Source organism: Phyllostomus discolor, chromosome 7, assembly GCF_004126475.2.
Source record: "Phyllostomus discolor isolate MPI-MPIP mPhyDis1 chromosome 7, mPhyDis1.pri.v3, whole genome shotgun sequence".
NCBI lineage: Eukaryota > Metazoa > Chordata > Mammalia > Chiroptera > Phyllostomidae > Phyllostomus > Phyllostomus discolor.
The window spans coordinates 88,825,786-88,852,521 of record NC_040909.2 but is presented as its reverse complement, the minus strand read 5'-3'; the positions used below and the strand labels follow the sequence as shown (position 1 = coordinate 88,852,521).

The 26,736-nt window shown below is 38.1% G+C and overlaps 1 protein-coding gene across 1 annotated transcript; it reads left to right on the top strand.

The window, feature by feature from the left end:
- The first annotated feature begins 846 nt into the window (after positions 1–846).
- CALB1 (calbindin 1) lies at positions 847–21,395 on the top strand. The gene is made up of 11 exons (XM_028518334.2): positions 847–1,059; positions 1,468–1,544; positions 6,156–6,230; positions 13,155–13,238; positions 13,346–13,402; positions 16,515–16,592; positions 19,045–19,100; positions 19,190–19,229; positions 19,360–19,413; positions 20,187–20,258; positions 20,560–21,395. The coding sequence occupies exons 1-11, from the start codon at positions 981–983 to the stop codon at positions 20,671–20,673; spliced, it is 786 nt and encodes a 261-aa protein (XP_028374135.1). The 5' UTR covers positions 847–980; the 3' UTR covers positions 20,674–21,395.
- The last annotated feature ends 5,341 nt before the right edge of the window (positions 21,396–26,736 follow it).

Here is a 26,736-nt window from a genome sequence, read left to right as displayed (position 1 = left end):
ACATAACATGTATTTACTTAGGTGTTTTTTTCAACTCTGATAGTAATTTCCAATTTTTGAAAAATTCTTTAACAAGGATTGCTCAGCACAGAGAGAAGGAGTCCATGTGCTCATCCACTGACAAGGCCTTGGCTGAGTCACTAATCCATGTGGGTCACTAATCCATGAGTTTGGGCCGGATGCTTAATTTCTTTTTGCTTTATTCTCTTTCCAAATTCAAGGAGGTAAGCTGTAGGATCTTCCACATCACGTTCTTCTCTAACATTTTAAGATTTTATCATCTAATTGTATTACTTACCAATTATAATTCCACTTCAAGCAGAAAAATAACATAATCGTCTATCCCAGGTTAGCACAGCTTGTTCATATAAACCAGTTTAAGGAAAATTTATGTGATGGCCTCACAAGCATAAATTAGAGTGGGTTACTGATATAAATAACTTCATTGTATTCATTAATCAGATCAATCTAAAACTTACCTAGCTTTCTTCTGACTTCGTTCAAATAAACACTTAAATGTCTTGGGGAGATCACACTTACACGCACACACTCACTATGGGCATTATTTATGTGGTTCCACCCTTTATCAGCTTGCCCCCTCCACCAGATAATCAAAACTTGTGCACATACATTATTTTACTGAAATATTCAGGATAGAGATATTTTCTGGAAAAAGTGAATGTTGGGGAATGAGTGCCTGAGCTGAGATCCTCCTCCCCACCCCGCCTTCCACCCCCCACCCCACCCCCTGCCACCCCCTGCCACCCCCTGCCACCCCCTGCTGCTTCCAGGAAGGGGAGGGCAAAGAAAAGGGTGATGGGCGGGCAATGGGCGGGGCAGGCGGTGGGCGGGAGATAAAGGCTGGACTAAGGGCACGGAGCTAAGCTAAACTGCTCTGGGCTGAGCAGCACCGTGGACAGCGCCCTGCCTGGGGCTCCTGCGCACTGACAAGCTCAACCTGACACACACTCCGCTGCACAATGGCAGAGTCTCACCTGCAGTCGTCCCTCATCTCAGCCTCACAGTTTTTCGAAATCTGGCTTCACTTCGACGCTGATGGTGACTATGTCCTCTCTTACCTATCTAACACCCCCGCCCCTTTGTCCCCTTCTCTGCCAGCCTCTGATCCCATTCCCCTGCTTCTTTTCTTTATTTCTCCCCCACCCCTCAGCTCCCCAATCTTACCTCCCGACTGGCGGCTGGCGCGACTGTCAACTTGGAAGTTTATATATTGCTTCTATGTTACCCTAAACCTTAAATTTCTTTCTCTCCAAGAAAGTGGAAGGGAGCAGGGATTAGGGAAAACTGCTCTCCAAAGGTCCCGTGGCCATACTCAGCATCCACACCTCTGGGTAATTCAGGTTCCAGCAGGAAAGAACTTCTGTGGTGGCCAGAAAGACACCTTTCCTGGACACTGAATGGGAAAGGGACTGGGATGTCTCACACCTGGTGCCTCTGTCTTTGCAGGAAGTGGGTACCTGGAAGGCAAGGAGCTGCAGAACCTGATCCAGGAGTTGCAGCAGGCACGGAAGAAGGCTGGGCTGGTAGGTTCAAGTTGCAAAGGAAGAGTATATAGATATTCTACCCTCTCATAAAGAGCCAGGGAGGGTCCAGTTGTTTCCAGGGCATGTAAACATCTATTCACTGAGAAAGGGCCCTTCCAAATTGTGTAGGGGAAAGAGAAGGAAAGACATACAGACAGACAGAGGGAGACAGGGAGACAAAGAGAGAGGGAAACAGAGGGTGAGAGACACAGAGAGAGAGATACAGAGACACAGAGAGACAGAGAGACCTACAGAGAGACAAAAGGAAAGAGAGACAGAGAGAAAGAGACAGAGTCAGAGAGTGCGATTCCCTAAAGAGGAAAACCTTGCAATCTGAAACCAGAGCATTTAACAGTCCAACTTCTATACTTGCACTGCTTTAATGGTGCATAAGAGGAAAGTGTGTGTGCTGGATACCTAGCAGGTCAGCACCCCTGGGGCTGTGTCAGATTAGGTAATTTTTAACTTCTCTTTAACTGCATGAGAAGCAAGGGGTTAGAAATACATCTCTGCCCCTTGATGGTCAGGAAGCAGATCTACAGACTGTGGATCTTTTTCTATTGCTGTTTATTGGTGTTGTGATGTTGATGTGGTTGGAGAGACTGGAAGATGCCCATCTTGACCTTCCTCACTGAGCGAAAGCTAGACAACTTGCACCATGATAATAAGCAAGAATTTAACAAGAAAGGTGTTCATTTCTGTCAAAAGGGAGAAATCCAAAAGTTAGAAATGTAAAATGTAAAGGAATTGTAACAATTCAATGTTTTTAAAAAGTGATACTTTGATAATAAACATTTAATGACATTTAAAAATAACCAATATTTGTAATTTAAGTCAGTTAATTAAACAAATGACAATTCCTACTAATTCGGAATGACTTCCTTTGGTCATAAATTAACCTCTTAAGAAAAGACGCTGTCAGCATAAAAATAAAATATACCCAGCTTTTATCATAGATGAGGTGATTGTATAAAGGAAAATAGGTTAAGAATTTTACTAATCTATTGGGATTTATGTAAGACTGCATTTCAGAAGCAGTGATGAATTTGGGCTAGTTAGATGTTAATCTTTGGCTCTTTTGACTATTATTAGAAAGAGGTTTTACATAACAAATTATATATACAGGGTGTGGTAAAAGTAGGTTTGCAGTTGTTCATATTGAAAATAAAATAATTAATAATAATATGAAAACAAACTCTGCATTTCATATACTTGCAACTGTAAATCTACTTTTGTCCCATTTAATGGGTGTGTGTGTGTATATATATTTATTTGTGTATATAATTTGTTTATATTATAAATCTATATTAAATTATATTAAATTAAATTAAATATATACTATAAATATATATATTTATACATACAGATTTGGAGGAAAATATAGGTGTGTGTGACCTTTAGGCAATCATCACATTGAGTTATATATAATTGTAAATGTTATATATATATATACACACACACACACAACTTACTACTAGAGATACATTTTGTTTCATATTTGATACACATCTTTGTCTAACATATTCAAAACACTCCCAGAGGACTTGAAAATGTAATGCATTACAGAAGTATTAGTTGCTAAAATCATTGACTGAATCAATACTAACCAGACAATGCTCTGGGGATTGTTTTACCCAGATTTAATATTATATAAATCTGAAAGTATAATTGAATGGGATCAAATAAAGTAGAAAATGTTTTATATATTCTTTCTCTTTACACCCTCCCCCATCTTACATGTTACCATGTAAATAAATTCATGCAATAATATCATTATAGCTCTATGTATCTTTGACTAATAAAACAAAAACAAGTTTCTTTGTCATTTGAAATATCTGGTTGAAAAACTCATACCTGTTAAAAAATTTCAAAGTGAAATCTCGTAAGATGTTTCCAGCAGCTAAATGACTATATTTAATTTTTCTAGAAATTATTTTAATATTGAGATTTATTTTCACCTTAGAAAATCAAATATTTAGAAACTACACATTTTTCAGGTTTCTCTTTTCCTCTTCACATTTTAGTATTTGTACTTTTTTGTAAATAATGATTTTATGTTAGGGTTTAAGGATTGTAGACCTTAATTATTTTTTCTATTGCCTAGGCTCCAATTTTAGAATATTGGAAACTCTAATTATTAGATCATAATCCAACAATACCAAATCTGAGCACAGACACAGTATTATATAAAGTCACCTAGTAGCTTGATTATTGACCATTTTCTGGATTATGAATATAGTCTTTGGATAGTTAAAGTCTAAATAATGATCTGAAATGAGAGGTTCATGTACCAGAAAATAGTTCATTGTGCTACTGGCCTCATTGCAATAAACCCATTTTTACATATTTCTTCCCTTTTTACCTTAGAACATAGATATTGACCTTATGTACAAGGTTTCCTTGCATTTTTGGCCTTAGGATAATGGGTTTTGCTGTATTAATGGAAATGTTGTTTGGTTCATCATATGAATAATGTGAAATTTCAAAAATTTCACTAATATTAACTATAATTAAATATAATATTTATGAAGTATAACAACCCAATGTACCTTCTACCCTTTTATACTACACATTGTATTGAGTCCTTATACCTCATTCATTTTTAAAAGCTTTAATTTATTATTATAATTATTTTCATTATGTTTTACACTATTTAAAACATTGATTTTGACATCGTTATCATCCACAAAGCTCAAAAACTAAATGTCATTTCTTCTAGTTAAGCTAGTGGTAGTACAGGATTTTCAGATTTAAGAACAAATGCCTTGCCTTCTGTTTACTTTAATACGCAATAGTTTGCAGTAGAACTTCCTACTATTGCCACTTTCACTTTCTTTTTTTTCTTTTTTTTTAAGATTTATTTATTTATTTATTTATTTTTAGAGAGGGAAGGGAGGAAGATAGAGAGAGAAAGAGAGAGAGAAATATCAATGTGCGGTTGCTGGGGGTCATGGCCTGCAACGCAGGCATGTACCCTGGCTGGGAATTGAACCTGGGACACTTTGGTTCCCAGCCCGCGCTCAATCCACTGAGCTACGCCAGCCAGGGCTCCACTTTCACTTTCTTACAGTTGTTACTATAGTAAAATTTAAGAAATGCAAGTTGAAACTGATTGATATTGGGGCCCTGGCTGGTGTAGCTCAGTGGATTGAGCACGGGCTGGGACGAGAGTGTCCCAGGGTTCGATTCCCAGCCAGGGTACATTCCTGGGTTGCAGGCCATAACCCCCAGCAACCGCACATTGATGTTTCTCTCTCTCTCTCTCTCCCTCTCCCTCCCTCCATCCCTCCCTTCCCTCTCTAAAAATAAATAAAAAATATATATAGGATTTCAGATTCTTTCATTTTTTTTTTAAAAAAAAGAAACTGATATTGGAAATGTTTTTTAAAAGACTGTGTTATAATTAAATTGTTTAATTACTATGTGCTACCTCAGCTCTACACACAACATTTAGTTTAGCTCATAAAGGATTTTGTAAAGCTTATAATAATGATATTCAGCCTCAATATAGCACTTAAATTGTACTAATCAGTCTGTCTCTGGATCGAATGGCTGGTAAATACCACTTTATTTTAGTTATGACAATAACTGAGACCTTAATTTAGTCTGCAAGGACATAGAACAGGATATTAATAAAGGATGACCTACTTTAAACAGGCTTCAGTGAATGCAAAAGGGCTGTTTTAAACGAGCTGTGCTGGACACCACAAGTCTACATTCAACCTCCTGAATACTAGCCTTTTGTTCAGATCACCACTTCACAGTTCATAGATCTCTAACCTGTCAATATGGGGAGATATTGTATATGAAACAGAACAGATTGGGGAGGGGGGCATGTAAAACCAAGTGATCAAAGAATTCACTTTATCACTCTTAAACATGTCTCATTAAACTAAAATTCATGGGAGAGAGAACATCATCTCAGAAAAAAGTGGAAAGAAGGAAACACTGGAACACTATACATATAATCAGTGCCCTAAAATAAGATCATCAGTGTTGTCTGTCTCTAATAAAAGTACAAGTTGTTTTTTTATCTGACATATTTTCTGATGTTTAATTTTTTTACTTATTCAATTAATTAATGCCACTTTTATGGTGTAATAGTCTTTGCTTACAAAGTGAGTCACACTTTAACGCTCACTTTTTTACTTGTCCGAACTGAAAACATATATTATTACCTTCCACAGGTGAAATGTGTTAAACAAGGACAATGTTATAGGACAATTAATATAGAAATAGAAAGAATTTCTTCTGAAGCAATGTTTAAAAGTACATTAACAGTGATTATTATATTTAAATTAACTAAAGGTTGTAAACTGAATAATTCTGATGATATTTTAAAGATAGTATATTCTCAAAACTAATAACAGAAGATAAATCATAATGACTGATTCAGAAATGATCATGATAATTATAACTCCTTCATTGGAAACCAGCAAATACTGTATATCAGTTGTCTTTAATTTTCATGAACCTAGTTAATCAATATACATAATTCTAAAGGGTTCTAATTCTGGTTTTTCTTTGCAATAAGGTATTAACACCATCACAAACATAATTTGATTTGGGTTTATTTTTACAAACTTTTTACTTATTTTTATCTAATTTTAGGAGTTATCACCTGAGATGAAATCTTTTGTGGATCAGTATGCGCACAGAGATGATGGAAAAATAGGAATTGTAGAGGTAAGAAACATGCATTTTTCTGACACAGTTTTTATAAATGAGCTTCATTTTATTAAACTCAACTCAAACATGATATGGCGAGACCCATTCGGAGACTCTTATTTTGTTTAAGTAACAGGTTACATTCTGTTCATAAATATAAAATAAAAAATTGTTGAGACATTAAAGGGATCCAAGAGTTTTCAGAGTCCAGCCTAAGTTTGGCACAAGACACTTGAAACCTGGATGAGTGAAGGGTTTTGCTGGCACAAGCCAAGTGTCCAGCTCCCAGGTGCACACCCATCCCATGACCTCACCTGCCTCACTCAGTACAACACCAGCCATGTGCATGTTTCACAAGTGTTTTTTATCATTCAACAGAACAGACTTTTCTGTTAAATATAAAATGAAATGTTTGCAGTCCCTATGACAACGTTAGAGCCAAAAGCTGAGTCCTGGTTTCTGAAATTCTATTTTAATTTGTCTGTGAGCCTTAGTGAGTACGTTATGATCTGTTTAAGGTCTCTAAAAGTTCAAAATGTGAATGTCAAATCTTATCTTTTGATGATGACTTTTGTCCATGAATCAAAGGCCAAAACCATGATCCCATATTAGTGCTTCCGTATTCCCTCATTTCCAGTCTTTTAGATGCTGGTGTCTCAGCTACTCCTTAAAATCCCTCCACCTATCTTTATCTCTATTTCTATTAGAGAAATTGAGTGGACAGCTTTTAGAAAAATGAATAAACTCCCATTTTAAAATATGCTGTCACAAACATAATTATGTCCTTTATATAATGTATGTTATATACATTGCATTAGTGTATTAGATTGTGACATATTTGGGATATTAACAACATGTAGTCACAATCTACCTTCAATTTAGAGATTGACTTTGTTTACAAATAATTGATCTAATAGGACAGCTGTGATATCAATGTGAAATACACATACTTTTAAAGAGCGACTACAAATTAAAGGACATACCATTATTATCTTTGTAATTAAAGTATTTCTCTGGAGTATGCACTTTCCCTTTGCTTATGTATAACTCATTGCTATATACAAAAATAAATTCATAATAATAAGACTTACAGATTAAGAAAAAGACCAACTGATCCAGATGTGGAATCATGGAACATAAGAAAGATAACTTTCAGATCAGCTGAAACAGAAAAGTTAAAGGGAGAGAAGTGAGGCATATAAGATGGATTGGAAGGCTTAGGTGTTCCATCACATGGAACTTTTGCTAGATGGGATATCTGGGGAAAACTAGCCAAAATTCCTCATTTAAATTATGATAAAATTGAAGCCAGAAAGGTTGAATGACACATCGAAGTCCTCACTGATGGGGGTGAGAAAACCTAGATCTGACTCTGGCCCCAGAATGATTTTCATCAATCTGAGTTCATCAGCCCAGGCTCAGGAGGTGGCAGGTGGGGTGACAGGTGGAGAGGAGAGAATCAGGAACCTGGTGGTGGAAAGGCAGGACAGTAGGAAGGGAGGAAGGGAGGACACAAGAGAGAGAGATTACTGCAGTGGTACCTGTGAATTTCCATTTGTCCAGGGCAGTTAAATCAAGGTGAAGACAGAAGGGAGACTGGGAAAAAGACACTGAAAGTGCCAAATCACAGGAAGAAAGTAGGTTGGAGAATGGGAGCACCTATACTTACAAAACGCCTTCTGGTGTCACGGGGATGTAGTATTAAGTCAAGTTCATCTCTTCTGTTTTTCAACCTGTCATAAAGTGTCACTTGCCAAAAAATCCAATATATAGCATGGGACACAAACACAGATATCCCAGCCAGCTATGAAGGAAAGGAAAATCTATGTTATCCAAAATTAGTACTTACCTACCCAATCACATCTTGCATCATGAGTCTGGTGTTCATAGAGAAAAAGTTGGATTTGTCTAAATGTTATGCCCATTAAATAGGTGACTTGTGGCTCATCAAAACCTAATCTGAAGCCCTGACCAGAGTGGCTCAGTTGGTTGAGCATCATCTGACAAAGCAAAAGGTTACCAATTTGATTCCTGGTCAAGGTACATGCCTGGGTTGTGGGCCTGGTGCCCAGTTGGGGCATGAGTACAGACACCGATCAATGTCTCTCTCACACATTGATGTTTCTCTCCCTTTACTTCTCCCTTCCCTCTCTCTAAAAATAAATAAATAAAATATTTTAAAAATAAAATCTAAATAGACCCAATGACATTCATGCAGCAGTCTGCTCTCCTGATGGGAACAGGCCAGACTGATTAGCTCTAACTGAAATATGTTACGGAAAAGATCGGGAAGGATAGTGGTTAATTTTCAAAGTTCTGTTCTGTTGAAGGTGACTTGACACTTCTCAACAACGTGCTTTTCATACTTGAAAACACATAAAAAGAGTGCTTTTTTTCTGAAGTTTTTAATTTCATATGTTTAAATAAATTTTAAAATTCACACATGATTAAGTAATAAAGAGTTTGTTAATATGAAGTCAAAACAGGAGAATTTAAATTCTGAGATAATTTAACAAATACCATGACAGTTAAAAATGCTCTAAATTGATGGAGACTAATGGCTCTATTTCAGAGAAAGCTGATTCAAATATTCAAGAGGAAAATGAATGATTTAGCAGATAATGGAAATTCTCTCCAGACTCACATTAAGTGTAGGTACTTCCTTTGGTGGGATGTAGAATCCACAAGCCTTCACCTGACCCCAGGGCATGAGTGGAAACCCACCCACCACCCCTTTGCTCCCATTGTGTCTATTTGTGCAGGTCACTGAGTCCACTGAAGAGATAGACCTAAAAGCCATTTTAATCTCAAAACAGTAATAGCCTTCCCAGAGAAACAGGAATTTCCCTAGCCTTCTATAGTGGGATATGACCATGTAAATTCAGACACAGTGAATATAATTTTCTGGCAGATTCCTTTTATACCTGTTAACTTGGAGAAATAACAGACAATGAAATTTGATTTAAAACTACACTTGGGATAGAGTTTTTGAGTGGTAGGTTAGGAAAACTTTTTTGATTGAAGGTTTTAACTGAAGGTCACGGTGGTAAAGAAGCAGGGTCTCAAACTCAAGAAAGTCAGGCTGCCTAACCTCAAATCTGGCTCAAACTAAAAGCTACATAGTAGTAGCCCATCTGTCCTCAGAGCCTCTGTCTCCTTGGCTGTGTACAAGGGTGACATCTGAGTATCGACATCAAATGTGACAATACATGTCAAGCAAACAGATAAACTCTGACACATTGCAAAATGCAATAAATATATTTGCTATTATTATTTAAAACAAAAATAATTCATTGGAAAACCTACTACACTCTTCTGAATGCCAAGCTGTTTCCCCTACACCTTATATAACTTGTCAAATCAAATTGTTAAATTCAACTAGACTTAACTGTATATGAGCTGTGTTTTCTTCCAAATTTCCTAGATCCCCTTTTCATTGGCTAGGAAAATCCATTTCTCTGGTTCCCAAATGAAAATTGAATACTTTGCCAATCCTTATGGAAAGAGGTCAACACACACCAGGATTGTCTTAAACATGAGGGTTGTACTCTGTGTGTGCTTTGCTGTATCTCGTTCAGTCACTGTTTCTAGCGAAATTGTCCTTCTCCTTCCTGGTACTTAGAGCTACTTAGAGCAAGATCTACTCTTGCTCTATCTACTTCCTGCTTTGAACTTGTCTGCCTCCTTGTAAGATTCTTCCTAGGGTAACTGGGTACCCAGACTCCAGCACATGTTTACAGTATAGCTCCATGCCACAGCAGGGATTTCAGTTGACTCCAAACATAAAGCAAAGGTTCTGGTATATGACAGCCACAGAAGAGGGAAGTAGAGACTCACTGCAGGGCCAGCTCCCTGGGAAGCAGGCCTGCCCTAAAGATGAGAAATAAGGAGTTTTATTAGAAGTGCTCTTGGGATCAGTACCTGTCAAAGGGAAATGGAAAGAGCAGGACTGGGCAGAGGGAGACACTGGGTTGTGATACAGCCCCTCAGAGGCTTCAGCAGACCCCACAGTGTGTTCAGGCTGGGAAGACCCTTCAAACATGTCCCAAATTTTAAGTGAGAAGGTTGGGCCTTTTTTGTCCTTGTGTCTTTGGAGACACAGTTCTTTTTAGCCCAGGTCCCCTCCTAGAGACCTGAAAGCTGAGACCACAGCAATGCTCCCAGCCCCTGAAAGCAGCTCTGGATGGTGTGTCACAGTGTGCACCCTGCCCCACCCACAGCTCAGTAATGTCTGCAAAGGAACTGTACTTCATTTACATTAACTGTAACAGGAATCAGCAGCCTTCACTCAGTTGGTCAGTAAAATGTTGACTGAAAGGGTAGAAGGTGCTTGGCAAAGAAACAGTAAGCAAGGAACAGACCCCGTTCTCCAAGCTTGTACAAACTAGTAGGGCAGTCAGGCAAGTGGGATGTTTGCTTCCCCACACTCAGTGACAGTCCACCCATGCTCACAGATGAGTCTCTGTGTGGCCACATCCATCTGCCTTCCACTCATTACCTTGACATTGTTCACCTCATCTCCAGCCCATGAAAATGTTTTGGAGTTCATAAAAGACTAGAGAGGCAGCCTAAGGATTAAGAAATCACTGGTAATCTTGGGACAGGCAACAGGACACTTCTCTGGTCTGCAGTAACCTAGCAAATCTGAGATAAGGCAACACTGCCTAACACCTCTACTGAGAGACCCTGCACTTTGCACACATGTTCTGAGGCATGGGGACACCATGCTGAGCAGCACACCTGAAAAAGGTGGTGCTCATTGTCACTGCAGCCCTGTGCTATCTACACAGTCACTGCTTCTCTCACAATGGCCTGTGTCTTTTATTACCTTCTACATGTTTATGATGTCCAATGTCTACAAAATAGGGTGGTACTGTACTCAGTTTAACATGAAGAGTTCAGTGAAATTAAAAGATAGAATATGTTGTATGTAGATATAATTTTTTTTAATAATTAAAACAAGTAGGACCAAATGGCATGGGCAAAAAAATGTACACTTACACAAAAATTGAAAGCAATTTTGCCATCTCTAGGTCTGACATTCTGAAGATCTCTGAACGTCATGTGAATTATATTAATTTTAATTTTTGAAATAAAGATGGTTAAAATTTTCATAATTTACCTTAGATCATTGCTTACTAGCTTATTCTTTTATTTTTTCTGTTTTCATGTATTTGGTGGATTTTGATAACTAGAACTTAAGAAAAAGTATTCTTTTTTGTTTAAAACAACACACAATAATTATGCAAATCCGGCATAGAAAACTACAATGAGCATAGGAAAAAATTATTCACTATAAATCATGTTAAATGAGTATCTTCATAAAGTAAAAGTATCAACCAATCCACAGCATCTATGTCAGGCACATAAGGTGCTAAGTGCCCCATGGGACATTTAAGGGATGGAGATCAAGAATGACATCTGCCCTCCTGAAGTGAACAGTCTATGGGGATATCCACCCAAACCTTGCAAATATATCTCATAAGTCCCATACCAACAAATACAGGAAGAGTTGGCATTGGCTAGTTCCCATTTCCTAAATGAATGCCTATGTTAATGCTCAGCCAACCAATGGCCTTTGTTCAGAATAAAAAAACAAATATTTTCTGGCTGAATCACACTAGACATCCTTATAGATGTTTGTTCCCATCCGTTAGTTTCAATCCTCTTTGTAGTGTCAATAAATAGAATGGTTCTAATTTGAGATGTTTATTTTAAAAATCTAAAAACAAAGTAAGTTAAAGGACCTTCTATATAGGCATAAAAGAGCTGAAATTACTTGCATATAAGGTAGACTAATACATTTTACATTAAATTTTAAATTTTTTAGTGGACCTAAATGGATGAAAATTGGAAAAAAAGTGTGAGGGTCTTTTGATAGTTTATTAGAAATTTTGAACATACACTGACTAAGGTTAGTCTAGACCCCAGGTTCTCAGTCTGACATCCAGTGACCAGGGTCCATGCCTGAAGTTCAGGGTTTTTCAACTTCTGGAAGTTACAGATGTGGTGTGAGTGCATTCTTTAATGGTGATGATGTAGCCATTCAAATAGATTCTCACAGTCTTTTTGCACTCACTACATTTAAGAGACATTGGATTTTATGTCAACTCTTTTTAGTGGTGAGGGTAGAAATAGCCCAGGGAGTTGCCAGGACCACAGCTAATTAGCAGCTGAGCCAGGAATAGAACCCAGGCTTCAGTGAGGCCATCAATCCAGTTCCCTCCCTCCATGCACACAAGAGATAAATTATATTCATCTTAGAATGGGAGCTGGAGCCCTTTTTTCTCAAAAAAAATAAAGGAGGAATTTAAGTTATGAAATGAGATTTAAGGAGACATGTTACAGGGTCACAGAAAGGATTATAAATTAAGCCCAAGTCCTGAATTCAAGCAACAGACCCTATCACTCCACAGTCTCCACTGTTGATCAGAGTTGTCTTCTTCATCTCTGTCCTGAGCCTTACAATTGTCTTGGGATCATCTTCTTCCTTGGACTTAAGGATGTGCTTCTCCCTAGGACCCTTTTCCCTACATTCATACTACTATTTCTTTCTTGCCACATGAAGTGCATGACCCTCATGTCCTGTTCTTTGTGCCTGAAAGGAGCCTGTGACATAGAATAGAGGGAAGGTACAAGCCACTGGCAAGACTGTATGATGTCAGAAAAGTGGAGTGGCCAGCTGCAGCCACTGCCCTCACCAGGGAACAGTCCAACATGGCAGCCAGGCATGGCTACTTCATTTACTCCCAGGCAGCTGGGAAAACCATGGCTCTCTAGGAACAAAGTATCAGGAAGGGAAAGTTGAGTCTAAACTGTTTCCTCTCCTGGTTTTCTAGGCAATGAAACTGCCCCCAAAGCACAAGTTCAAGAAAAACTGAGCAGCAGCAAATTCCACAGATTTGTTTTTGGGTTCTCAAACACTTTCTGAATCTTTTGCAGTTGGCTCACGTGTTACCCACAGAAGAGAACTTCCTTCTTCTGTTCAGATGCCAGCAGCTGAAGTCCTGTGAGGAGTTCATGAAGGTAAGAGACAGCTGTCACTGGGCCGAGGCTCAGAATGCTGCTCCTATTAGGCAGAGCGTGGGCTTTGTTGTAACATTTTGGTTTTCCTTGTCCACAATTACTTGCAGACATGGAGAAAGTATGACACTGACCACAGTGGCTTCATAGAAACAGAGGAGCTGAAGGTAAGCAAGTTCTTCCCTTGCAAACACAATTCTGAACTTCGCAGCTTTTTATAAACCTCCCACAAAAGAAACTGGTGTTGAGCAATAGCACATTTTCACCCACATTTCCACAGTGTTAATGAAGAACCAGATCAAAAAAGAGTATTCAAGTACTTCTTCAAATTCTGTTTAGCAATGCAAGAAATTAGCAATTTATATAACACAAATTGTTATATAAAATAGATATAACAAATACTAAGCAGAATATGCCACTCCTTTTCATTGAAACTTGGTAGTTATTTTATAAATTAAACAACTATATAAATAGATTTCTCTTCCAAGAGAAATAAAAATGAACAATAATTGGACACCTACTATCTGCCAGGTACGTTACATATTACTGTGTCTAACGTCCGAGTGAGCTCTGAGAGATCAGTTTTACCCCCATCAGGAAAAGGTAAGATGTAGAATAAACTCCTGATGACCTCTAGAAATCAGAAGCAGGACCAGTGCATAGACTCAGCTTCACTGGCATCATAGCCTGGACATCCATACACCCAGCCACTTCTCAACAATAAAGTCCTTATAAGTATAACATATGTAATTGATCAGACTGTTGAAAAATACCACTTTAAAAATGAACATATCTGTTCATATCCACAGACTAATGAGCTGGGGAGAAGCAGGAGTATATAACAGAAAGGCCAAAAGATCTGAAATTGTTGGCCCCTGGACAAATTTTTGTATCATTCTGTCTGATTTTTACATCTGTACTATGGAGGTAACAGTACCTTCTTCTCAGATTTATTGTAAAGCTCAACATGTTGCACACGAAAGATTTTGTGAAATTCAAGGTAAAATAAATTCTATTACTCATGAACTCAATAATTTACTAGACTTTCAGAAATATGGAAGTATCTGGTTTTTTATTTCCTTATACTAATCCTAAGACTTCTCAGTCCAGGAGATCCTATTTTCACTATCTTCAAAATATAGTGATCGAAAGGAAACACATTTATATTTACTGAGCACCTACTATGTGGCAGGAACAGTATGAGGTGCTTGAACTGTATTTTAACATTTAATGCTTACAGAAAATTTGCCAAGCAGGTGTCATCATTCCCATTATACAAACAAGGAAACTGAAGTTCAGGGATATTGGATAATTTTCAAGATTACACAGCTGCCTGGGAAAAGAACCACATGTGGACCCAGACAGAATATGAAATGATGTCACAAAATTTTTACCACCACTGGGGGCCACACTTCTCTCCTGAAAGCTGCTTCCTCTTGAGCTACGGGGAAATACAAATATAAATGCACATTCTTGGTCATGTTGGACTTGGTTCAAGGGACACCTGGAACTTGGACCATTTTAAACTGCTAAGACATATTTACCTATAGCTTCTTGAAAATGTAAACATTTAGCCCTGGCTGGCGTAGCTCAGTGGATTGAGCGCGGGCTGGGAACCAAAGTGTCGCAGGTTCGATTCCCAGCCAGGGTACATGCCTGGGTTGCAGGCCATAACCCCCAGCAACCGCACATTGATGTTTCTCTCTCTCTCTCTCTCTATCTCCCTCCCCTCCCTCTCTAAAAATAAATAAATAAAATATTTTAAAAAAAAGAAAATGTAAACATTTTAATGTGAAATCACCAAAAACAAGGTCTTTGATAAACTTTCAGTTCAGCAATGAAAAGCCCAGAAGGTGACAGTTAAGCTACTATGTTTTTATCCCATTGAACCAAAAAAAATTCTTTTGAAAATTACTTCAAGTTTATAATGAAAAGTTTAGCTCATTTCCAACACCCGACCTCAAAATATTCTAAAAGTCTCCTTCTTTGTTCTAAATTTTGTTCTCAGGAAGAGATTCTAAATAAAAGCCCTCCTCTTGGGATTTTGAAGATAAGTTGGCATTCTTTTTTAATGGATCTTTCAAGAAAGCTAATTTTAAGATCTATAATAGAGTAAAATATCGCTTGCTCTCAGACACAACTTCAAACTTCAGTCTTGAGGTTTCTCCCAGGCTATTTTTGTGACCACCATTTTTGTCTCTGGTGAGGATTTGTAACCCAATTAATCTCTGACAAAAGCCTCTCATAAAATTCACTGCTAACAGAGAGTTTTAAGTTTTCCATGCTTACTTTGGATTTGAAGTAGAATATTTAAAGTGAAAATAAATTTATCAACCCCCACCCCCAAATGTCTTCTCTTGCAAAAAGAATGAAGTTACATAAGCCCTGAAGAACTGGTACATTTGGGAGGGACAAAAACCTCTGCAGAACCTAAGACATCCTATCTGTCCATAACATCCACGCACAGATACACTTATATTCCACAACAGCATTAGTCATTTTCTGAGAAGGAGGCAAGAATGAACTGCACTAGACAAAAATGAAAGACTGGTGTTTGCTTTTGTTGTTACACTGTCATTTCTATGGCAAGCTTTTATGAAGCTTTTATGTCTGTTTCAAAAAATTACATTCACTCTTAATCTCCAGCTGTCAAATTAACAGTCATCTTTTTCATCCTCTCCATGCTAATATGATCACATATCCTCCAGAAATGAGAGGACATCTCTGGTGCCCAAATGTGTTAGAACCTCCTGGTGCAGTGACTACATCCTGAAGCTAATGACTATCCTCTGGAGAAAGGAACTTCATGCTGGCTGTAAATGATATACTTGAAATTAGGATTCACTGATAGTCTCTCACACAAGGTATGAAGCATAGATAAGGGCCTCATGTTCCTGTAGAGCCAGTCAAGTATTGGTGAGTGTATCGATATCTAGAAATGCATCCACGGAGGTGGCTGAGTTCACAATTACTTACTCAGATTCCTACACAGTGTACAATTCAGATACTCTATTCAATGAAACCATAAAAGCAGAGTGTCGCACAGAGTAAGACAGAGCAGCTCAGGGAAAGACAGACACCACACCTGTCAAGGGCAGCATCTCTGTCGGAATGCCAGGATGTCCACATGGTCTCATCTCCTTTCTAACCTCTTCACATAGCTCCACCCTTAAAAAGAGATTTTCTTTGCCCTCTGCAGATGGTATGCTTCATAGCATGTGAAACGGAGGCCCACTGCTTGTTTCATGAACTTTACCTGAGTGTTCTCTGTTTTAACAGAACTTTCTGAAGGACCTGCTGGAAAAAGCAAACAAGACTGTTGATGATACAAAACTGGCTGAGTATACAGACCTAATGGTAAGACTAATCCTGAAAAGACTGTGGCCAAGAGCCTTGTTTATTCCCAGGCTGCAGAGAATGAAATAAATAACCGGTGGTGTGAGCACCACATTGCATGGGTCTAATTTCACTTGAAAAGCTAAATATGTAAGAATTCCAAGACTCCCTTACAGGTTCCTTAAGGGTTAGTGCTACAGACTCAACAGAAGAGCACTTCCCTTCCTGTAGAGTTGGTAATTTTATCTATCCAAAAATCACTTGTTTTTCTTAAAAGTCAATGTAATTATGTCATTCAATTCTATAACTTACACATATGTGTTACATTATAGATATATAAATTATATCACTAAAACCTCATTTATTATAGAAGTTCTGAATCAATTTTATCATTATGTGGGAAATCAGAGATTTTGTTAGAGTTTACAGAGAACTTATAGCTACCTTACTCATTGAGAGACTAAAAACAGGTATTTCTACCCCCTTACTCTTAATTTTTATTTTTTTGGAATATTATCTTGGTGCTTTGGGTGAGGAAATCCAAATGTAGCCTTATTCTGATATTATAGTGAAAAGTATAAGTGAGATCTATTGTGGAATGTTGAAAATAGAGCCAAGAAAACTGCTCTACACCTAGACACTTAATATTTTAGGAATGAACATCAAATAAATTTATGAAGTCCCAGGTAAAAATCATTCCATGATTTTGAAGTTAATTAGTTTCAAGTGGATTAAGTTTGTTAATTTCAAATGTGTAAAGTTTGCTAATTTTGACTCAGGATAGCATTAGGACTAAGAGGATTTTTCCTAAACTGATTAAGCTAGTATTTTGGCAACATTATTTTGTTTACTTTTTGAAATTTAAAGTTTTATTATTCAGATCAGTACATGTTTATATGTCCATGCTTTAAGGACTGTAAAGTTACAGTGAATTCTTACCTCCAGGATTTAAACAAATGACCCAGAAAACAAAGTGCTTATATAAAAACTGCATTATATTACATTGATTAGTCACCCTGAGAAGTAATCTTATAAAAGATTTGATTATATTTGACTTAACTGAGGTTCACTTTCAGCCTGTCAGCCTATTTCGTGTGGAGAAAAAAAACCTCTAGAACCTAACTGTTGCCTTATTCATTATACAGTGATATTTATTATAAAGTGGTAAGAAAGTGTCCTCATCAAAGCATCAACATACAACTGTGTCACAGAGGGCAGAGCTAAGTGTTAACTTTTGGGAAAAGGACAATAACCTACATTTACCAACTTTCTGTATTGCACCAATCTTAAGGGATATCTATTTAAAGTAATGATTCCTTTCCAGGTAGAAATTTAAAGCAACCTTTTTAAAACTACTCAGATGGGAGTTTTCCCCTGTTGGATTGGCCTGGCATATCTGATTAAATGTCATAAACCAGTTCAAATCTGGGAAGCAAATTAATCAAGAACTAATTAAAATTTAAATATATATGTGGGGAAATATTTCCCTATGGACACTAAATGTGTGATTTGGTGTCCAGTTTCTTAGTACTGATATTAGTGTAACAATGTTAGAACTGATGATCAATGATTTATAAAACGTGTCAGCATAAGACCATGAACAAATCTGCCTCTCACCACAGAATGCCTACAGGCTCCATTCTGACCATGATTGCATTCTTTTATGAACAAAAATAATGTACTTTTGCACATATTTAGTATACATATTTGATACATTTCACACATAATTCTTCTATCCAATATAGCATAGGAGTATTTCTACCTGCTTCCCAGTGAGGGTGTGTGGGTGTTTACATCAGGTATGTCTGGTGTATATATGTGCCGTGGGCAGATTGGGGGCTTTAGTTTCCTTTGTCCAGCATCCAAGGGAAACCAAAACAATTACACATTACTCAACACTTCTATTCTCCAAGAATTTGTTCATAGAATGTGCCTTGTGCTTCTGTGTGTACTCTATTATGCTCTAAAAGAGAAGAACAAGTATTTATTTTTATACCATTGTTTGGAGAGTCAGGATGTGCTGTACATTGTTAGACAGCATCTCCCCCACATCTTGATACATACAGGAGTGGGTAAAAGTAGGTTTACAGTGTGAGTATGTAAAACACAGAATTTATTTTTGTGTTATTATTTATTCTTATATTAGTTGTTTTTTAATTTATTACAACAGTAAACCTACTTTTTCCCATCCCTGTATATGCACATATTTGCAAGAAAAATAAATGACAGTATTCTATAAGCCTAGTTAATATCACTACTCATTTTGACTATTCTAAATTTTTCTGAGAAACTTTGGCAATTACATAAGTTATAGAATTGAAAATTTGCACTGAAAGCATAATAAATGCTATTTTCTACAACTTTGATATCTATATAAGTAGTTGGTAATCAAACTGCTTTATTTTGTATTTTCTTCTCCTTCATGTAATAAACTATTCTTCAATGGCTATAATAATGACATTCTGTCTTTCAGCTGAAATTATTTGATACAAATAATGATGGGAAGCTGGAATTAACTGAGATGGCCAGGTGAGTTTAGGAACTGAGCAAATATTATCATCATAAGCTGTCCTTGTCAAAAAATCTAATCTATTAATGTTATGTTTTTCTCTCAAAAGATTACTACCAGTGCAGGAGAATTTTCTCCTTAAATTTCAGGTATTTCTCATTTTTTCTATCATAAATAGTATTTTTCTTGAACAGTTAGAATGTAGGATAGTCACTGAGAAAAACACAAATAAAACTTACTAGCAGCATTTTAACCTTTGCTTTCTTCTCTATCTTCCAGGGAGTCAAAATGTGTGGGAAGGAGTTCAATAAAGCTTTTGAGCTATATGATCAGGTAAAAGTTTGTTATTACCTATAATTCTTTAGACTTTGGAAAATGCTGACTGAGGGAAAAAGCCTCAAATTCAAGGTTCATATTAAAAGCAACATGATCTATTAAAATCACCTAGTTGATTCATTCTCTTCATAAGAAATGTATTGTGGTGTCCCAAATTAGGCAAGTCTTGATGTTAATCCCATGCTATGACTTACCTGCTATGAGGCTTTGAGTTGGATACCAAACTCCTCTGAGCCTGTTTCCTCACTTTTAAACAAGAGATAATAACACTCACTCTGCAGGTGGGATGAGGATTAATCTGGATGAAAACATCCAGTGGATTCCTCTCACCTAGTGGAAGGCACCACCATGTGTACGCATGTGTCTGCACATGTGTATGTGTGTATAAAGGCTGTTTGCAAGGCCACTAGTTAACCTCTGTTATTTGCTCTAAAGTCTGTACTCTGGACCAAACCACTGTGACATCAGGCCAGTCGCATGGCTTCCCCAGGCCACTCATAGGAACACAGGGTACCACTTACTTCAACAGGAGATGTGAACATTCAGTGAAACACTAAATATGAAGTTCTTTGAGAAATTCAAAGTATGTTACAACTGTAAGGCGTTGAATGTGAGGCACTTCAAATCTATTCTGGAACCTCAGAGCAGGTCTGACAGAAGGGTTACAACACTGCCCAGGATGCAGGAGGGGGTTTTCTGAGCATTTCAGTTGTTTGCATTGCCTTTCATTGCGAGCAGGTTGGGAACCTGCTCTATTTCTCCTTCCTCAGGATGGCAACGGATATATAGATGAAAACGAACTGGATGCTTTATTGAGGGATCTGTGTGAGAAGAACAAACAGGTAATTAGTTACCACGCACTTACTTCCTAGGTAGACTTTACTGATCCATCCAGGCACACCACACACCACTTTTGGAACTCTTAACATTTATAGAGAAGCAGATTCCAATTCTTATCTTCATTTGATAACTGATCAAAAGATCTTAAAATCTTGTGATTACCCACATTTGCATAAGAACGTAATCCAGCTTCTCTCAATAGATCGATGTTAGGAAGGGTTTCCATTTCACATTTCTTCACTGGGCCTTGGTTACCTCACTTCCACATGTAACTGGACCACATGCCCTCTGTGTTCTGTGCAGGATCTGGACAGTAACAATATCCCCACCTATAAGAAGAGCATCATGGCCTTGTCGGATGGAGGGAAGCTGTACCGGACTGACCTTGCCCTCATTCTCTGTGCTGAGGACAACTAGGGTTGTGACCAAAGCCACTCAATAGTGATACACTGTGTCTAAAAATAACTGTGCACTATAAGGGAGTAGTCTGTATTTCCTTTTATATATGTAAATTTAACTGCATATAGATAACTTATCAGGGTGTGTGGCACAATCTTTTCTGCTTGTTTCTATACTGTTTGAAATGTACAGATTTTGTAAACACACTGAAAAGGAAATTGTCTATGCATAGGCCAGTCAATACAAACATTTAAAAAATAATCTGACGTATTCTTGCTTTCATACATAGACCCGGAGAAGATTTCCCTAAAAATTCCACCAGGATTATTCTCTAAAATTCTAGTCTGATGTGTTCATACAAATTTTTCACTGAAGCATTCTTATTTCAGACAATCATAGGTCTATGCCACAAAACAGTTCTAAGCTATATTTCCAATTATTAGGAGGAAGTGCTTTTGCATCTAAAATACTTTAATATCTATCCATAATTAGTTAACTGTGGCTCTGTGACAACAAGACTTAGTTCATCAACAACACAACTCCTGCTTGCACCCACACCCATCTACTGGTACAAGGTGATTTGGTGACAGGACAGTGCTAGACGATGCATAAATATGTCTCATTCTGTGTCTACATTTCCAATAAGCCCATTGTCAAAGAGTATGGCCTCAATCCATTTTGAAACTGTTTTCATGTGTTACAGATGATAATTATTCTAGTAAAATCTGGTTTTGTCATATTCTACATCATCTCTGATTAAAATATATGTGCTGAGTATCTTGGTGTCTCATTTGTGTCCTTTCTGGATTTTCTTTCCACGCAGAAGTATTCATTTCCACCAAGCATCTCTGCTGCCTCCAAAATTACTTTCTAGTTCTAACAGCTCTTCTTTTTACTACATCAATGAATCCTAATGTAAAATCCACAGCACCCTGATTGATGAGTGTTACATCAATAACTGTGTATTCTGTGAATTCTCTATTTTATGTTGACATGAGAATTCAAAATAATTGTATCCCTATCTTCACATAGTTTCAGATAAGTTAAAAATAACACAGGAAGAGAAATGCTAGTGTAACCATTCATCTTGTTTATAAAGGGAAATTTAATACACCCCTTGACCTCCAACTCACAGTCTGTGTGTCTGTTGCTAGAAGGTCCTGCTTCGGGTGAGTCCCAGTGAAGGTTGTGACTCTCCTGCTGTGACAGTCATCACATCCAGGAGTCTGCAGTCCATAGTTCTGCGTCAGCTTCAGTGACTCAATTCAAGAATTCAGTGCCAATCTTCTTAATTCATAGAAGTAACAATAAAAAAGTGATGTGTTTCCATTTCCTGAATGAACAGAGAGGACATCTATCCAAAAATGGAATTTAAGAAACCATGTGGGTTGTAGGAGCTTCACTGCTGGTGAGTGAGCACTAACAATAAATAAGGAGAAAAGTGAAGCTAATCTCTTGTATTTATGTTGAAAATCTCAGTGGCACTCATCCACTACAGAAACACCCGCAACTGTGAGCTGCCAGTGCTTTATGGAAGGGGACAGGAGCCTCCAACAGGGAGGGTCATACACAGAAACATCAAATGTCCAAATATTTGGAGATTTTTATCCAACTTTAAATGTTTCTTCATGAAGGGTTTTTACAGGAACAGGAGGAACACACAGCTTCTTCCATTTCATCACCAGGGCCCGGAACTGTCACCAGGAGGCTATGTCATAGCAGAGAGGATACAGATGGGGTGTCTGTGCTCAAGGCCCCTGTCACCAGTCATCTCTGGCCAAGGTGACTGTCATTCCTGAACTAAATCTGCAAGGTGACCACAGTGATCATTACTGCACAGCTGAACCAGCACAGTGACCACCATGACCATCACTCCCAGGCTGAGCCAGCACAGTGACTGTAGTGACCATCATTCCTGGGCCAAGGTGTCAGGCTGACTGCAGTGACTGTCACTCCTGGACAGAGCTGGCAGTGACCTCACGGACAGTTACTCACCAACAGTGACAGAGACAAGTGAAGAAGCCAGACAGGTTCACACCTGGAGCACTGTCTACAGAGGCAGCTTGAGCTGAGATGTGACCATGTGAGGAGAAGGTGCTGAGTGGGGTGAGTATGCCTGTATCCAACATGGGGGAGGCAGGTTCGGGTCCAATCAGGGAACCAAAGCCATGATGAGAGCATCTGTGCAGAGGCCATATCGCATCTGCCATGCAGTCCTTTTATTTTCACACCTTTGGCTCCCAAGGCTGTGCCCTTGAAAACCACTCTGGCTATGGAAACCTGGGCAGAACCCACATTCCACAGCTGGGAACCTGCAGGACACCCATTGCTAGTGCAGCTCCAGTTCACTGAGGGTCACTCTCTCCTTGTGATCTCCAACAACTTAGAGCATATACAGCTGACAAAAGCTCATGTCCAAAGCATGTGCATATCACTCCACAAATTACCAAATGCGACCCAAAGGAGAAGTGGTTAAGAAAGCTGGCTCCCCACAATAAAAGGATGTCCAGGTGTTTACAAACAATGGAAGTCACTGAGGTTATCTGGGACCAGGAGAAACCGATCCTGCACCCATCACAAAGGCCAAGATTGGGATTTGGGCACTGAGGATGGTGCCATCGAGGCACAATGACACAGCCTGCTCCAGGGGACATTAGATGGGGAAGACACTGGACCAGGCAGAAGAACCTACTTAATCTGAAAATATATCCCTCACACCAGTGTCCCTACAGGTCATCAGCCCAATGGGCAAGGTAACTATATCCTGCACTCACACTGGGAGGTTGTAACAAAGAGGATGCTAAATGAACTGCTACACAGAGAAAAGGCAGAAATGGAGAATACAGTGTGATTCCACTGCCGTCGTGTTGAAAGCAGCCAGCCCTGCTGTCAGAAACAACACTGCTTTGTTTCAGGGACATAAGGGTCTTGTTGGGACACAGCAAAGTTTTGACTCCTGATGGCATTTCTTCCCTGGGCAGTGGCAACTCACATATATTCATCTTGTAATAATTCACGATTTATGTTCTTTTGTTTTCTCCTACCAAGTAAAATGTTAAACCATTCATGGTACGGGACCTGCATGGAGGGGACAGTGTGCCAGGGGCAGAGCTGTCAGTATCTTCCTTGAAACCATATTCCACATGTCCTGTCTTTAACCCAACTATTATTTATCTCACAGTGTAGAAATGTAAGATCTTAGAACAAACTAAGGGACTGAGGTTGAGAATGAATTTTTGAAAATATAATCATTTTTACATTCAGCGAATAACATAACATTGATCCAAAAGAAAAATAATAGGTTTTTCCCCTGGAAAGATGTTTGTAATAGAACTGCATCTCATGAAGACCCTGTTACTTACTCTTTGTTGATTTAAATCAAGATCCCAAGAAATTGGTCCAAATGGGCAGGAGACATGACCTTGACTAACTGTGACTTTGGGCAGTCACGCCTGTGGTGGTCTCAATTCACTCAACTATACAAGGGGTTGATCATAGTGTCTTCCAGGCCTTCCCAGCTCTAGAATTCTATTACTCAAAAATCACTTAAATTCCCACTGACTTAGTTTTCAACAAGAACCATAGTGAAATATCTGTTACTCCATACCTGAAACACTTCCTGGAGGTATTTTTGTACATTAATTGTCAGATAAGTGATATTGTTACAACAATCCTTACTGTAATTTTCTAAGTATTACCTCTTCCATCAGTTCAGCAGATGCAGGACTCTTAGCAAAGGTAGTAACTAACTGGAGTGACAAAGTTATGATTCTTAAGGTGAACACTGATATGGTTACATTCCAAAGGTGGTCTGTCACAAAATACAGTAGCTATGCAAAATGTTTCTCTTTCAGACTTCTGAAGAAATTTCTTTTTTAGGGACAATTTTCAGTCAATTGATATCCCATTATCTCTTTTCTGTTCTTTCTCCATGCTTGCAAGCTTTGCAAAGTCATTCATCATTTGTAATAACAAATAATGAGGCAAGTGCTAAGAGATGATTAATACAAGAAAAAAATATATACAAACTCAGACAAATCAAAATTTACATTACCACATTAAAACCCCAATAGGTTAAGAGAGGTATTCAATAACTAATAAATAAACATGTTGGAAGGAACTGTCATTTTTTACTCATAAATTGGTAGTTTGAAAGTGAAAAGATTTCATATTTGTAGGTATTTGTTGAAATTGGCATTATCACATAAGCTCAGGGTGTTTTAAATCCACACAAACCTTAGGAATAGCAATTTGAAAATGTATATCGAGAGTCTTTAAAAGCTTCATAACCTTTGATTAATAATATGACTTCAAGGAATATATCATGAGGAAATAATTTCAAGTTCTAAAAATGTTTTATGGCCAAGGATTTTACATATTACACTGAAAAATAAAAATAACCTAATTCTAAAAATAAAGAATTAAAATATGATAAATATAAACAATAAAATATGAAAAATCATATTTATGAAAAAAACAAGATCTGACTTATCATGCAATCTCAAATGTTCAAAGATAGAGAGAAGTTACAAAAATATTGGATAAAAACAATACTTATAAAGTTAAAAAATATGAACACAATAGTAACCAAATAGGGACATAGTTATATCTGTAAAATTAATGGCAGGGAAGAGTGTATATTCCAGGGGGGAAAAAAAAACAGTTAAAAGAGCTGAAGATGGTTACTATGAGAAGAGACCTTAAGAGCAGGCACTACAGAAGTACTTTTGTGTAAATTATACAAATGACTTTTATATAAATACAAATTAAATTAAAAGACAAAAGCTGAAAACAAATGTAGCAAAGTATTAACAGAAGTCTTTTTTAGAAAGTTAGTATTTTATCTTTCCTATTCTATTATATTCTCACATTGTCTACAATAACTGTGTCTCAGGAAGACAGGCAGACCCATCTTTTACATGTATGTTTTCCATTTTCCATGGTGTTCTAACTTCTCGCATCTCACTTAATCCTCATAAAGAGTCCCATCAAGGGAAAAGGGGAAGGGTATACAAGAACAAGTATAAAGGACACATGGACAAAAACTAGGGGGGGTGGAAATGGGAGGGAGGTGGGGAAGGGTGGGTGGGTGGGCTGGTATGGCAGTAAAGGACAGAAAACTGTACTTGAACAATGATTAAAATAAAATTTTTTAAAGATCTAGCAAAAAAGAGAGTCCCATGAAGTAGACATTATAGTCCTGAATTTATAATAAAAAAAACAAGTGAGGTAATTTATACAAGGTCTTTTATATAACTACTGGCACTGTATTTTTCCTACACCACAGAGGTATCTATAATTTAAAGAGGAAAGATGTATACAGATGAATGTTGGAGTCCACCCTGCATGGTTTCAGGAAGCTGTAACCCCACTGTGACTTAAGCTGAGTGAGAGACCTCCGAACCAGGAGACACTAAGGAGACAAAACTTATTTCCCTGGCATGAACACTGCCTGTTCTGTGCCTGGCCTCCCATGCTTGATCAGTTAGCCAATGATGGGTAAGATTTCCCATGGGGGGGAATTGTCTAAGACAGGCATGATCACATGGAGGCCTCAGGGAAGACACTTGGGGCTGTGGAAATGAAGGGGTGATGGACATCAACCCCCACCCCCTTGGCTTTGTCAAAGCCTGAGTCCTTGTTCTAAGTTGTGAGAATTCCAAGTTCCCTGGCTGCCTTTGTCTCCTCTGTTGACTCAGGCCTGCGGAAATAACAGGGGCGGTGCAGCCCAGACCAGAGTCGGGGAACCCCCGGGGTAACCAGGCCTGGGACATAGAATATGCAAGATCCTGTGCGATCTGCTTGCTGGAGGATGCTATTGAATTAGAATTTGAAGGCACAAGCAGGAAAGAAGACTAGCCTTTTAGGTCCTGTAGTGATAAAACCCCAAACTTTGCCTGGAATCCCAGAAGGAGTTCTGCCAGCACCTTTGAAAATTACCTACTTGTGGACTTCCAGCAAGATGGAGGCATAGGTGGATGCACTGTACCTCCACACACAACCAAGATTAGAACAACAACAATTTAGAGGCAGAATAACACCCAGAACTGACAGAAAATTTATCTGAATGGAAGTCGGACA